This window comes from Amblyraja radiata, chromosome 1 (assembly GCF_010909765.2).
Source record: "Amblyraja radiata isolate CabotCenter1 chromosome 1, sAmbRad1.1.pri, whole genome shotgun sequence".
NCBI classification, from domain to species: domain Eukaryota; kingdom Metazoa; phylum Chordata; class Chondrichthyes; order Rajiformes; family Rajidae; genus Amblyraja; species Amblyraja radiata.
The window spans coordinates 50,307,669-50,323,022 of record NC_045956.1 but is presented as its reverse complement, the minus strand read 5'-3'; the positions used below and the strand labels follow the sequence as shown (position 1 = coordinate 50,323,022).

The 15,354-nt window shown below is 47.8% G+C and overlaps 1 protein-coding gene across 4 annotated transcripts in view; it reads left to right on the top strand.

The window, feature by feature from the left end:
* The window catches only part of gpat3 (glycerol-3-phosphate acyltransferase 3), a 60,985-nt gene that overhangs the window by 22,523 nt on the left and 23,108 nt on the right, over positions 1 to 15,354 (top strand). For all 4 annotated transcript variants that reach the window (XM_033021644.1, XM_033021625.1, XM_033021635.1 and 1 more), the window contains exon 6: positions 7,866 to 7,955. In XM_033021644.1, the coding sequence (XP_032877535.1) occupies positions 7,866 to 7,955 (90 nt within the window). The remainder of the gene's footprint in view (positions 1 to 7,865; positions 7,956 to 15,354) is intronic.

The window sequence follows — 15,354 nt, the reverse complement described above, 5'->3', positions numbered from 1 at the left end:
GTAGAGTTGCTGCCTTACAGCGAATGCAGCGCCGGAGACCCGGGTTCAATCCCGACTACGGGTACTGTCTGTACGGAGTTTGTACGTTCTCCCCTTGACCTGCGTGCGTTTTCTATGAGATCTTCGGTTTCCTCCCACACTCCAAAGACGTACAGGTTTGTAGGTTAATTGGCTTGGTAAATGTAAAAATTGTCCCTAGTGTGTGTAGGATGGTGTTAATGTGCGGGGATCGCTGGTTGGTGAGGGCCGAAGGGCCTGTTTCCGCGCTGTATCTCTAAACTAAACTACCAGAAGTAAGATGTATTGAACCTGAAACTCATTTGTGTATGACTATTTTACTAATGCAAATGCTTGGAATTATCAGTGCTGCCTGTGTGTAATGTTCTCTGTGTATCTCAGTCACACTCTGTAAAGGAGTGATACCTGACACACTGTAACCTTTACTAAGCGTTTATTAAAGCACATGGCACACACGTCCCAGCACTGACTGCATCCAGCCTTCAGGCATACCGGGACCAATTGGGAGGAAACAAAGGGAGGATATCACAGTTATACTGATATGATGGGGCGTGGTTAATGGTGATGAGGTAGCTACATTATAGGTTGCATGCATAAACCATTTACATCCTTTCCCTTACAAATTAAACAAAGTTACGGCAATGGCAGGTTGGTTATACAGTACCTGCAAAGCTATACGAAGTCTCCGTAGCGAGCCGGAGGTTTAACAATCCGACCCGAGCGAGTGCGCACAGCACCCTCACCCTCCCCACCCGAAAGAAGAGGAAGAGGAGCAGGAACAGGAGGGAGAGAGAAGGCGTGTGGAGACCCCGGCCTGAAAGGGGAACCGAGAGGCACAGGTGAACCAGGTGAAACAGAAGGGGTAGAATGAGCAGAAGTCGGAGAGAGAGAAGACCTGACGGGACGACCGGGCCGGAATGGCGAACCCTGGAAGAGCAGAGGGAGGAGACGGAGGCAAGCGGACCGACCGGGGCATGCAGCGGGCAGAGGGTGGGTTAGTGGAGGAGGGCTCGACACGCGATGGAGTGGTATAAGGAACCGCAGGAGGTGGTCTGGGCTCGTTGACCGCTAACAGGTGCTGGCGGCTGCGCCAGTAGATAGTCCCCTCAAAATCCACCAGGTAGGAACGTGGCGAACTGTCGACCCCAACCATGGTAGCGAGTCGGGAGAAGCCGGTAGATGTCTGCAAGCGGACGACCTGTCCAGGCAGTAGTGGAGATAGAGGGCGGCAGGACTTGTCGTGTGAGCGGCGCTGGATTTCGTGCTTCTGAGCAATCCGCTGCTGGACAGCAGCAGGCTGTAGGACCTTGGGCATCAGGGACTGCTGGGCGATCGGCATTGGAGGGCGAATAACGCGGGACATGAGGCGTTGGGCAGGGGATCGCATTGTACTGTCCCTGGAAATATTCCGAAGGTTCAACAGACCCTGATAGAAATCACCGTTGGAGAGACGGGATTGTTCAAGCAAGTGCTTTGCACTGCGGACCGCACGTTCAGCCAGACCATTGCTCTGCGGGTACTCCGGGTTGCTGGTGTAATGATTGAAGTTCCACTTCACAGCGAAAGCTTGAAATTCGGCACTAGTGAACTGGCGGCCGTTGTCGGTCTGCAACCGAACCGGGGAACCAAATGTGGCGAAATGACGTCGGAGCTTACTGATCACCATCTCCGAGGTGATGGCAGGGAGAAGGTCCACCTCGAACCAATTCGAGAAGGAGTCGACCAACACGAGGTACTGCTTTCCACGCCATTCGAATATATCGGCAGCCAGCGATGACCAGGGCATGTCAGGGGCAGGCTGTTGTAGAAGCGGCTGTCTCTGCTGATGCGGGGCAAGAGAGTTGCAATCCGGACAGGAGGCCACCCTGGCCTTGATGTACTTTGCCATGCCCGGCCAATAGTATTGTTCCTGGGCATGTGAGATGGTGGCATCTGCCCCGGGATGCCCCATGTGGGCAGCGCTGAAGTACAAGCCGTACAGCGAGGCAGGGACGACCACCTTGTGGCCCTTGATGATAATGCCGTCTCGGAGCACCAGCTCATCGCGAACCAGAAAAAAGGGGTGAACACCAGCAGGTAATGAAGTCCGTTTGATAGGCCATCCACGCTTGATGACAGCGGCAAGCTGTTGCAGGTCAGGGTCGTTAGCGGTGTGCTCAACCAGGCACTGGAGCTGCTTGGAAGGGACGAAGTTTACGTTCAGTGCCTGTAGGTCTTCCTGCTCGAAGGGGTGCTGGTCGCAGGAGGTCCTGGGGGCCCGGGACAGTGCATCAGCCACATGCATCTCGGTGCCCCTCTTATAGACGATTTTAAAATCAAACCGCTGTAGCTGCAGCATCATCCGCTGGAGCCTGGCTGGAGCGCTGTGTATAGGCTTGTTGAGGATCGTCACCAGGGGTTGGTGATCCGTCTCTACAGTGAACCTGGAGCCAAAGAGGAAGTCCTTAAACTTAGAACAAGCGAACACAACCGCCAGCAGCTCCTTCTCTATCTGCGCATAGCGCTGCTCTGTGTCCGTCATGGTCCTAGAGGCATAGGAGATAGGCTGCAATGAACCATCATCATGGGGCTGCAGGCAAGCAGCACCCAGTCCAAAACGAGAAGCATCGCACGTAACCACAACTGGACGTTGTAAATCAAAGAACTTCAGAGTAGGTGTGCTGATCAGCTTCTTCTTTAGTAGGTCGAAAGCCTGCTGGTGGTGTGGGAACCAGGACCAAGCAATGTCCTTTTTAGTAAGTTGTCTCAGGGGTGCGCTCAGCTCGCTGAGGTCAGGGATAAACTTGCCCAGATAGTTTACCATACCCAGGAAGCGCTGTACACTGGTAACATCTGACGGGCCAGGCAGCTCGGAGATGGCGTTGGTCTTTTGCGGGTCGGGCTTCAACCCGTGGGCCGTGAAAATGTGGCCAACATATGGGACCTCAGGCACCCGGAACTTGCATTTCGACTGGTTCAGCTTTAGATTGATCTGCCGTGCGCGGTCCAGAATCCGTCGGAGGTGGCGGTCATGTTCAGCCACATCCCTTCCATAGACCAGAATGTCGTCCACAATAATCGCACAGGGCAGACCTACAAACAGTTGTTCCATAGAGCGCTGGAATACCTCACTGGCGGAGTTGATGCCGAACGGCATTCGCAAAAATTTAAACCTGCCGAAGGGCGTACCGAATGTGGTCAAGTACGAGGAGCATTTGTCCAGGGGTATTTGCCAAAATGAACTCCTGGCATCGAGGACGGAAAACACCGTGGCTTGTCCGACCTGGGCGGCAACATCTTCAACGGTCCTCATAGGGTAGTGGGGCCGCTTAATCGCCAGATTCAAGTCCTTAAGGTTGATGCATACCCGTATTTCGTTCTTCACTTTTTTCATTGTGGCGACCATGGTGGAGACCCATTCGGTGGGATCGCTGACAGCCTCCAGCACTCCCATGTCAACCGTATCCTTCAGCATGGCCTCCACCTTACCCTTCATGGCGAACGACACTCTGTGAGGTGGGCGGATCACAGGCACCACGGAGGGGTCTGTCGCGATTTTATACACAAGCGGCAGCTTTCCCAACTTGTCGTCGAACAGGTCCGGGTACTCGGATAGTGGATCCATCACTGCTTGCACCTCGTGGACCGTACGGTCGAAGGACACCAGACCAAGATCCTGGCAGGCCTGGTTGCTCAGTAGAGTTTCACAGTCGCAATCCAGAATAAAGAACGACAGGTCACGGGATGAGTTCTGTAGCACGCAATGGAAGGTCGCCCTCCCCACAGGTGTTAGCTCCTCTCCCCCATAGGCACGCAAAACAGAGCGATCTGCAGTCAACAGCTCATTATTTCTTATCTGGTGAAACAGTGTTGTTGACATTACGTTCACTTTTGCTCCAGTATCCAGCTTCGCAGAGAAGGGCTTATTGTTCACAGTAATGAGCACAGATGGATCGGGGAGGCGAGATCGGCTGTGGAAGACAGTGTAAACACTCGCATCTCCCATGGAATAGCTGAGCTCAGGGTCGGGGGCAGTGTCGACAGAGGACTGAGAATCCATCTCACTATCAACTTGCCGAAGGTTGTTTAAGAATTGTCTAGGAGCTGAGGGCACATTCCCACGGGACCTGCAGGCAGCTGCAAAGTGGTTCATTTTCTTACAGAAATTGCAAGATTTTCCAAGCTGGGCACTGTGACTGCAGGGGGTGGACATAATTACAATTGGGACACTTCTGAGAGCGCGGGACCCGAGATGTACGAACGGGTCGCGGTGGAGGGCGAAAGTTGTCCTGCATACGACGTGGTCCTGCAACGCCAGTCAGATGTATGGCTCGGCTGTCAGATCCCCTCTGCCCATGCGGAGGGGCAACCACTTCGGCGATGCGGCACGCATGCATTGCCTGAGTCAGGGTTAGGTCAGGCCGTTGTAGCAAATCGGCACGTAGTTTCTGGTCGAGCATGCCAATGACGAGAATGTCCCTGGTGAGCTGGTCACGCATGGTCTCAAAACGGCACCGCTGAGCAAGGTAGCGCAGGTCAGCGATGAAACACTCGACAGGTTAATCCGGCTGCTGCTTCCGTGAGAAAAACCGAGCCCGCTCCAATATGCGGTTGGAGGGCAGGTCGCAAATCTCTGCACACTTGCGCAAAAGACATACCGGGTCATCGGCAGATTCAGCTGGCTCGACGAGCTGGTCGTTGTCATCCAGGACCGCTGGATCGTAGACGAAAGCCTGAGCTCTCTTCATGGCGTCGGGACCAGCCAGGTTAAGCAGGAGTGAGGCTTTGACCGCAGCTGGGTCATTCCGGTGCACAATGTTAACGAAGTGAGTGTAATCCATCACAAAAGTAGCCCATCGCTCCGCAATGTCAGCGTCAAAGACAAGGGGAGATGGCTTTCGGCATGAGGATGCCATATCAAGGGAAACCCAACACTGGGCACTCAGGGGACAAATGAAAAGAAAACCGGTAAACGGGAGGCGCGTGTTTAACTAGCTGACACCATGTAAAGGAGTGATACCTGACACACTGTAACCTTTACTAAGCGTTTATTAAAACACATGGCACACACGACCCAGCACTGACTGCATCCAGCCTTCAGGCATACCGGGACCAATTGGGAGGAAACAAAGGGAGGATATCACAGTTATACTGATATGATGGGGCGTGGCTAATGGTGATGAGGTAGCTACATTATAGGTTGCATGCATAAACCATCTACACACTCCCTTAGAGAAACTGCAGGCTCCACAGTCAGAGAAACAAAACAAGAGGCATGGAATGGAAGAGATGTAAGGAGCAAGTTAGTGAGATTTTGGGATATCTGGTTAAAGTTTAGCACATGAGTTTTTGCCATGTCGTAATGCCAGTTGCAAGGTTGAAGACCTAATCTTTAGTCCATCTGAATAGACAATAGGTGCAAGAGTAGGCCATTCGGCCCTTCGAGCCAGCATCGCCATTCAATGTGATCATGGCTGATCATCCCCAATCAGTACCCCATTCCTGCCTTCTCCCCATATCCCCTGACTCCGCTATCTTTAAGAGCCCTATCTAGCTCTCTCTTGAAAGTATCCAGAGAACCGGCCTCTACCACCCTCTGAGGCAGATAATTCCACAGACTCATAACTCTCTGTGAGAAAAAGTGTTTCCTCGTCTTTGTTCTAAATGGCTTACCCCTTATTCTTAAACTGTGGCCCCTGGTTCTGGACTCCCCCAACATCTGGAACATGTTTCCTGCCTCTAGCGTGTCCAAACCCTTAACAATCTATATGTTTCAATAAGATCCCTTCTCGTCCTTCTAAACTCCAGAGTGTACAAGCCCAGCCGCTCCATTCTCTCAGCATATAATAGTCCTGCCGTCCCGGGAATTAACCTTGTAAACCTACGCTGCACTCCCTCAATAACAAGAATGCCCTTCCTCAAATTAGGGGACCAAAACCGCACACAATACTCCAGGTGTGGTCTCACTAGGGCTCTGTACAACTGCAGAAGGATCTCTTTGCTCCTATACTCGACTCCTCTTGTTATAAAGGCCAACATGCCATTCGCTTTCTTCACTGCCTGCTGTACCTGCATGCTTACGTTCATAGACTGATGAACAAGGAACCCCAGATCCCGTTGTACTTCCTTTTTCCCAACTTGACGCCATTTAGACAGTAATCTGCCTTCCTGTTTTTGATACCAAAGTGTATAACCTCACATTTATCCACATTAAACTTCATCTGCCATGCATCTGACCACTCCCCCAACCTGTCCAAGTCACCCTGCATTCTCATAGCATCCTCCTCACAGTTCACACTGCCACCCAGCTTTGTGTCATCTGCAAATTTGCTAATGTTATTTTGAATTCCCTTCATCCAAATCATTGATGTATATTTTCAATAGCTGTGGTCCCAGTACCGAGCCTTTCGGTACCCCACTAGTCACTGCTTGCCATTCTGAAAGGGACCCGTTAATCCCTACTCTTTATTTACTTTCTGCCAACCAATTTTCTATCCATGTCAGCACACTAGCCCCAATACCATGTGTCCTAATTTTGCCCACTAATCTCCTATGTGGGACCTTATCAAATGCTTTCTGAAAGTCCAGGTACACTACATCCACTGGCTCTCCCTTGTCCATTTTCCTAGTTACATCCTCAAAAAATTCCAGAAGATTAGTCAAGCATGATTTCCCCTCCGGAAATCCATGCTGACTCGGACCGATCCTGTTAATGCTATCCAAATGTGCCGCTATTTCATCTTTTATAATTGACTCCAGCATCTTCGCCACCACCAATGTAAGGCTAACTGGTCTATAATTCCCTGTTTTCTCTCTTCCGCCTTTCTTAAAAAGTGGGATAACATTAGCTACCGTCCAATCCACAGGAACTGATCCTGAGTCTATAGAACATTGGAAAATGATCACTAATGCATCCACGATTTCTAGAGCCACTTCCTTAAGTACCCTGGGATGCAGACAATCAGGCCCTGGGGATTTATCAGTCTTCAGTCCCATCAGTCTACCCAACACCATTTCTTGCCTAATGTGGATTTCCTTCAGTTCCACAGTCACCCCAGATCCTCTGGCCACTACTACATAGAAATATAGAAAATAGGTGCAGGAGGAGGCCATTCGGCCCTTCGAGCCAGCACCGCCATTCATTGTGATCATGGCTGATCGTCCCCTATCAATAATCCGTGCCTGCCCTCTCCCCATATCCCTTGACTCCACTAGCCCCTAGAGCTCTATCTAACTCTTTCTTAAATCCATCCAGTGACTTGGCCTCCACTGCCCTCTGTGGCAGGGAATTCCATAAATTCACAACTACTATATCAGGAAGATAAGGACTGGAGATAATCTTGTGGGTTACTGTAAGAAGCGAGCACAAATTGGCCGAAGGGAACTGAGGTATTTTGACAGGGCTGGATGAAAACAGCAACTGATACAGTTTGCAGCCAACAGGCCACATTTAATGCATTTGTGTGGGAAGGAGTAATTGAAGCAGGCTGCAGTGTTTGGCTTTGATTAGCACAAATTGCTTAGGTTCACAGACTATAACTGTGTGTACTGCAGGGCAGCACAGTGACACAGCGGTAGGTTGGATTGATTGTACTTTGTATTTTAATACTTAGCACAATGCAGTGTGAAGAGAGTGCTACATTGAATAAAATTGTTTTATTTGTCCACCATTCCTTTACATCCTAGCGACATGTGTTCTCTTACCTTTCTGACATAGTAACACATGATATATTTATTTATGACGGCAGTTACCATGGCAACTTGTTTATTGTATTGGGAATTTGTTTGATACGATCATTTGCTATAGTTAAAAAAAAACTCTTCTGCATTTGAATTAAAAGCAAGGTGTGACTTTCTGTTCCTTACAGTGTGAAGATGTGGCTCAGTGAACTTGTTCACTTGATGTGCTATAGGATATGTGCGAGGGGACTGTCTGCAACAATCCATTACCACAACAAGTAAGTCTAAAGTAATCAAAAGTGCAATTTTATAAATTTGTATGTATGTATATTTGTATGTGTGTGCGTGGAAACAGGCCCAACTTGCCCACACCAACCACCATGTCACATATACACTGATTCCACCTGCCTCTCTTTAAACCTGTCCTATCCATGTACCTGTTTAAATGTTTCTTTAACGTTGCGATAGTACCTGGCTCAACTTCCTTACACCCACCACCTTTTGTGTAAAAACATTACCCCTCGGGTTCCTATTAAATCTTTTCCCCCTCACCTTAAACCTATATCCTCTTCAGCCAATGAAAAGACTTAGAAGAGCAGAGCAGTTTTATCTCAGAATAAATGGCCATTCAACACAATACAAGGCAATAACTTTATGCTCAGTCATTTTGACAACAACCGCATTTCAATACAAAATTGACTTTCTAACAGGGAAACTGTCTAGATTCATTGAACAAACATGAGTTTATTTTTAAGCTCTGTGACCTGGCTTTGAAGACAGACCACAGGCCGCAAGGCCCACAATTTTTATGCCAAACATGATGCCAAGATAAACTAATTTCATCTGCCTGCACATGATCTACATCCCTCCATTCCATGCATGTCCAGGTACTTATCTAAAAGCCTCTTAAACGCAACTATCATAAATGCCTCCTTCACCACCCCTGGCAGCATGTTCCATGCATCTACCACCTTCAGTGTATAAAATAAAACTTGCCTGCACATCTACTTTCAACTTTGCCTTTCTCATCTTAAGCAATGTCCGCTAGCCGTTGACATTCCGCGAAGGGAAAAATGCTTTAACTATCTACGCCATGTTTAGACTTAGGAGCAAGTTAGAAATGGGAAGGTCAGATTGGGTCTCAATCTGTTGGGCTTCATCAATTCAGAGTCATGTTGGTATAAACCACACTTCACAGTTGGTGTTGCACCTTAAGGATCTACTGATTGGATTATGCAAAATTAAAACGACTTCAACCATCACACCTTCATATAACGTTCACACGTTCATATAACTTTGACATTTCCACCCTGGGAGAAAATAATTCTCACTGTCTACCCATATCTGTAATTCTCCTATTCTTATATAGTTCTCCCAGGGAGTATTTTATTTGTACATAGTTGGAAGAGGGCTATTCTGGTGGATGCAAAACAGACCTGGCCTGGATAAATGGCAATCAGACTTTGGCAGTATAACCTTGAACTGTAGGAATGGTTAAATGTGTAAAGCTTTGAGCTTTAAGGGGCAGCACAGTGGCACAGTGGTAAAGTTGCTACCAGAGTCCCACGTTCGATCCTGACTACGGGTGCTATCTGTATGAGCTTGTACGTTCTCCCTGTGACCGCGCGGGTTTTCACTGGGTGCTCCTGTTTCCTCCCACACTCCAAAGATGTACAGGGTTGTAATTGGCTTCCATAAGTTGTAAATGCTCCCTAGTGTGCAGGATAGTGCCAGTGTACAGGGTGATCACTGGTCGGCCTCTACTCAGTAGGCCCAAGGACTTGTTTCCACGCTGTATCTCTAAAGTCTAAATTTCAGGGATCGTTAGAAAACATTTGAAAAAAACAATGCGTTGGGGGATTTAAAGCTTCATGAAGACCTTGAAGAAGCTTGCAAGAATTATTCCAGAAATGAAGTATTTATCTTTAAGGGGAAGTTTGAAGAAGCTGAGCTGCTCTCTGTGGCGGAGAAATAATTCAAAAGGTGATAGTGATGATCAAAATAACATTTGATTAAAGTCAGCAGAGGGGGCACCCTTGGGGACACAAGGGACTGAAGATGCTGGAATCTTGAGCAAAACACAATGAGCTAGAGGAGCAACATATCGGGTGGGAATGGACAGATGATGTTTTCAGGTGTGGACCTTTCAGAGGGAAGCAGCGGGCACGGCAAAAATAACTAAAAATGACATGAGGGCAAACATTTTTATGGAGTAAATTGTTGGTGTCTCGGATCCCTAACAAAGAAATGATGGCAATATCTGTGCAATCGGCTGAGCTGGTTTGTTTGTTTGTTTTCTTTTCTCCCCCCAGTGGAACTGGAGGTCATGTCAAGCTGTCCTATCTGAGACAATCTCTTCTCCACTTTCACTGCAGTTTAGTGACCTGAAACATTAATTCTTCCTAGTTCTTATATAGTTCATTCTTCCTAATTCATAAATTCATGTCATAGGTGCAGAGTTAGGCCATTCATCCTATCAAGTCTACTCCACCATTCAATTATGGCTGATCTATCTATCCCTCGCAACTCCACTCTCCTGCCTTTGTCCCATAACCCCTGACACCCATACTAATCAAGAATCTTTCAATCTTCACCTTTAAAATACCCAATGATTTGGCCCGCACAGCCATCTGTGGCAAATAATTCTACAGATTCACCACCCTCTGGCTAAATGAATTTCTCCTAATCTCCTTTCTAAAGGTACGTCCTTTTATTCTGAGGCTTTACCCTCTGGTCCGAGACATTCCCACGAGTGGAAACATCCTATGGATGTGGCCTGACCTGCGAAGCATTTGCAGCATATTCTGTTTTTATTTGTGCAAATGTATAAACTTTAGTGTAGAGGAGCAGTAATATAATAAATTCAAGATTAATTAGCGTGATTAACAATATTGTGATGAACTAACTATTTTTGTTAGATATTTTGACTATGTATTGTGCAGTGTCAATTCTGAAAAAATATCATTTATTAAATTGAATGATTTTGAATTTTAATTGGATGCAATATTCAGACAAGGACTTCGGCATCAGATGGGCACAATGACACTCTTGTTTCTCAGTACAGAGTGTGGGTTTATTCAGACTGTGTAGAATGGTGCACGTGCACTGATGTTTAGTAAATCACCACAGGTGTGTACAATTTGATATTTGTCTGATTTATAAATGCTAGGAGAGAATGCAGGGATTTCAAAGGATCTTTAAGTGGGAATAGGTTCACGGGGATTTTTTTTAACATAATTGAGACCCAAGGAATGTTCTGAGGATTCCAAAAATGGAGAAAGATATTGGAGTCATTAAGTGGTGAAAGCCCCTGTTGCCTTCAGATAAGAAGACCTGAGGCTAAATTGCTAACAGTTCTCTGCAAGTCCACACCATCAACCTGCAACTGAAAATCAAAAACCGCAGATGCTGGACAGAACATGCTGGAGCACTTGAAAGGTCATATTCCACCTGCGTAGTGTACAATTCAATGGCATATTCCACCTGGGTAGTCTACAATTCAATGGATTTGCCATTTTCAGGTAACCTGCTCCCATTCTGTTTTGTTTTTTTCCCTCACCTTCTGATCTACCCAGGTCCGCTCCTTCAGTTCATGATCCCCCAGTTTCTTCCCCCTTCCCCATCGATTCCATCTGCCTATCATCCACACATTCATCCCACTGGGTCCGCTTTCCCCGCTGTTCCCATCCGCTCATCCTTGCCTCCCTTACTCAGTCCAATGCTTCATTTTCCTTTCCTATCAAATTCCATTATCTCAAGCTGTTTTTTTTTGCCACCACCTTCTCAACTTCTGTTGCTACTTCCCTCCTTCCCTCACCCACCTTTAATTTAGAGATACAGAGTGGAAACAGGCCCTTCAGCCCACCGAGTGCATGCCGACCATCGATCACCCACGCATCAGTTCCATGTTATCCCACTTTCACACCGCTCCCTACATACTTGGTGCAATTTACCAAAACCAATTAACCTCCAAACCTGCATGGCTTTGGAATGGGGATGAAACCGGAGCACCTGGAGAAAACCCACGTGGTGACAGGGAGAAGGTACAAACTCTGCATGGACAGAACTCATAATCAAGATCGAACAAGGGTCTCTGGCGCTGTGAAGCTGTACTGCCGAGCCACTGTGCCGCCCCTAACTCCATTTGCCAATAAACACCTCCTGGTACTGCTCTACTCTGTCCCCTCACCTATGTGCACCTACTGTCTTCCCTCTGCTCTTTAAGTCCAGATGAAGGTCCTGACCAGAATTGTCCATTGCCCTCAACAGATGCTGCCTCACCTGCAGAGTTTCTCCAGCAACTGTTTTTTTGTATTCTACTCAGAATGCTGAGAAGTATTTGCAGAAAGAGAAAGACCTTTTTGTCAGAAAGGTCGTTGATCTGAAGCACTAATCACTTTTTTTCTACAGATGCTTCCCAACCTACTTAGTACTTCCAATAGTTTCTGCTTCAATTTTTCAACTTGAACTGGTATTGCATGATCAATGTTAATAAAGTGCCTCAAGGTACTTCACAGGAATTCGGCACTGAGTCACAAGAGGAGTTATTAAAGTTCAAGTTCAAAGTAAACTATTGTCAATTCAAATAATGCAACAAGTAGTTACACAGAGGATTGAAATTGCGTTTCCCCATACTCCAATGTGCAAGTAATATTTATAACACAGACAGACAATATACCAATAAAGATAGACAATGGACTTATACATTATATAAAATATTCACAGTGTGCCAGAGTGTAGTAAAATGTTGAGGTATGTTATTAAGGTGCAATAATAAAAGGTGCAATATAGAAAAGTGCAAATAGCATCCTGCAGACATTGAGTTAAAGTTATTTTGACAGTCAGTTGGTCTTTGTTTGTGTAATGTTCATGTAATTTTCTTGAGTGTGTTGAGTAGTCTGATGGCCTGAGGGAAAAAGCTGTTTTTGAATCTGGTGGTTTTGCTCCGCATGCTGCGGTAGCGCTTGCCGGATGGTAGGAGGGTGAACAGTTTGTGTGCTGGGTGGGTGGTGTCTTTGATGATATTGGTTGCTCTCTTGCGACAGCGAGATGGGTATAAGTCCTGGATTGCTGGTTGGGGTGATCTGGTGATCTACTCCGCTGTCCTCACCACTCTCTGTAGGGCCTTCTGGTCAGCAGCAGAGCAACTGCCATACCAGACTGAGAGACTGCTGGTAAGAATACTCTCAATGGCACCCCTGTAAAAAGTGGTGAGGGCAGAAGGGGGGAGGTCGGCTCTCCTCATCCGTCGAAGGAAGTGGAGGCGTTGCTGTGCTTTCTTGACTAGGGAGATGGTGTTGGTGGACCATGTCTGATCATCTGTGATGTGCACTCCCAGGAACTTGGTGCTTTTCACAGACTCCACTGCACTGCCATTTATGGTGAGTGGGGTGTGTGCTGTCTGTTTCTTCCTGAAGTCCACAGTTATTTCTTTTGTTTTATTGACATTGAGTTGAAGGTTATTGATGTCACACCAGTTGATGAGTTGTTGTACCTCCTCTCTGTAGGCTGAGTCGTCATCGTGGCTGATGAGGCCCACCACTGTTGTGTCATCTGCGAACTTGATGATGTGGTTCGAATTGTGTTTGGCACAACAGTCATGTGTCATCAGCGTGAACAACAGAGGGCTCAGCACACATCCCTGTGGGACCCCGGTGTTCATGATGGTGGTCTCTGATGAGTTTTTGCCAACTCTTACTGTCTGTGGTCTGTCGGTGAGGAAGTCCAGTAACCAGTTGCATAGTGGGGTGCTGATGCCTATTTCGCCGAGTTTATTCACCAGGTGTTGGGGGATGACTGTGTTGAAGGCGGAGCTGAAGTCGATGAACAGCATCCGCACGTAACTGTTATTGTTTTCCAGATGAGCCAGGCTTAGGTGGAGTGCTGTTGCTATGGCATCATCAGTGGAACGGTTGGGACGGTATGCAAACTGGAATGGGTCAAGTGTAGAGGGGAGACTGGATGTTATGTGGGCCTTGACCAACCTTTCAAAGCACTTCATCATGATGGACGTGAGTGCTATGGGCCGGTAGTCGTTCAGTGTTGAGGCTGGGGATTTCTTGGGTAGCGGTATGATGGTGGTGGCTTTGAAGCATGCTGGTATGATGGCTTGGCTCAGAGAGGTGTTGTAGATGTCCGTGAGAACATCTGTGAGTTGGTCAGCACAGTCTCTGAGCACACGCCCCGGTATGTTGTCAGGACCTGCAACTTTTCTGGGGTTCACCTTGAGTAGGGTCCTCCGCACATCAGCTGGGTCCAGGTGAAGTGTTTCATGGTCTGGGTAGGGAGGGGCTTTTGTTGGTGTGGTGGTGTTGTCTTCCTCAAACCAGCTGAAGAAGGTGTTAAGTGTGTTGAGGAAGTCTGTGTTGTCCTCGCACGGTGGGGGTGTTGGCCTGTAGCCGGTGACAGACTGGATGCCTTGCCACAGGCGCTTGGGGTCCTTAGTGTCTGTGAAGTGTGCTTGAATTTTCTGTCCATAGACACGCTTGGCTGTTCTCACGCCCCGGTTCAAGTTGGCCCTAGCAGTACTAAGGGCGTCTTTGTCCCCGGACTTGAAAGCAGCATTCCGTGCTCTCAGGAGCTCACGTACCGCCCTGGTGAACCAGGGTTTGTTGTTGGCCCTCGTGGTGATGTTTTTGATGACGGTCACATCTTCCATGCATTTGAATATATATCCAGTCACAGATTCAGTGTATTCCTTTAAGTTGACATGATGGTTGGTAGTGGCAGCCTCCCTAAAAACGGTCCAATCTGTGCAGTCGAAACAGTCTTTGAGAGCTGAGGTGGCTCCCTCTGGCCATGCTCTGATCTGCTTCACAGACGGCTTGTTGCTGGTCAATAGAGGTCTGTAAGCTGGAATTAGCATAACAGAGAGGTGGTCTGAGTTCCCCAGGTGGGGATGGGGAGCAGCTCTGAATGCCTGTCTGATGTTGGTGTAGACTTGGTCGAGTATGTTATTTCCCCTGGTTGCAAAGTTCACATGTTTGTAATAATGTGGTAGTACTGTCTTCAGTTTGGCCTGATTGAAATCGCCAGCGATTATGTAGACAGAGTCCGGGTTAGAGTTCTGCATTGAGCTGATAGACTGATACAATGTAGACAGTGCGTCCTTTGTGTTTGCACTGGGTGGAATGTACACAGCTGTGATGTTGATGGCTGTGAATTCCCTTGGCATGTAGAATGGTCGGCATTTAATTGTCAGAAATTCTATATCCTCAGAACAGTGGCTTGACACAGTTTCGGCGTTTGTACACCAGTTGTTATTGATGAAAATGCATACACCACCCCCCCGAGATTTACCGCTGAGAGCATGACTCCTGTCCGCCCGGAATGATGTTAGTCCGTCCAGCTGAATGGCGTTGTCCGAAACGGAGTTGTTGAGCCACGTCTCTGTGAGGATGATGGCGTTGCAGTCTCTGACCTTTCTTTGTGTAGTTAAATCCAGTCTAAGGTAGTCCATTTTGTGTTCCAGCGAACGAACGTTGGATAGCAGAATAGAAGGAAGTGCAGGTCTGTAGGGGTTAGCTTTTAGCCTGGCACTGATACCCGCTCGGCTGCCCCGCTTGCTAGGTCTAGCACACCGCTTGCGCCGCAAGCTAGTTCTCACACGCCGCGTGCACCGCCTCCAGTGTCGCCTCCAGTATCGACCTGTGATGGGAGGAGAGTCCGCTGCCTTGC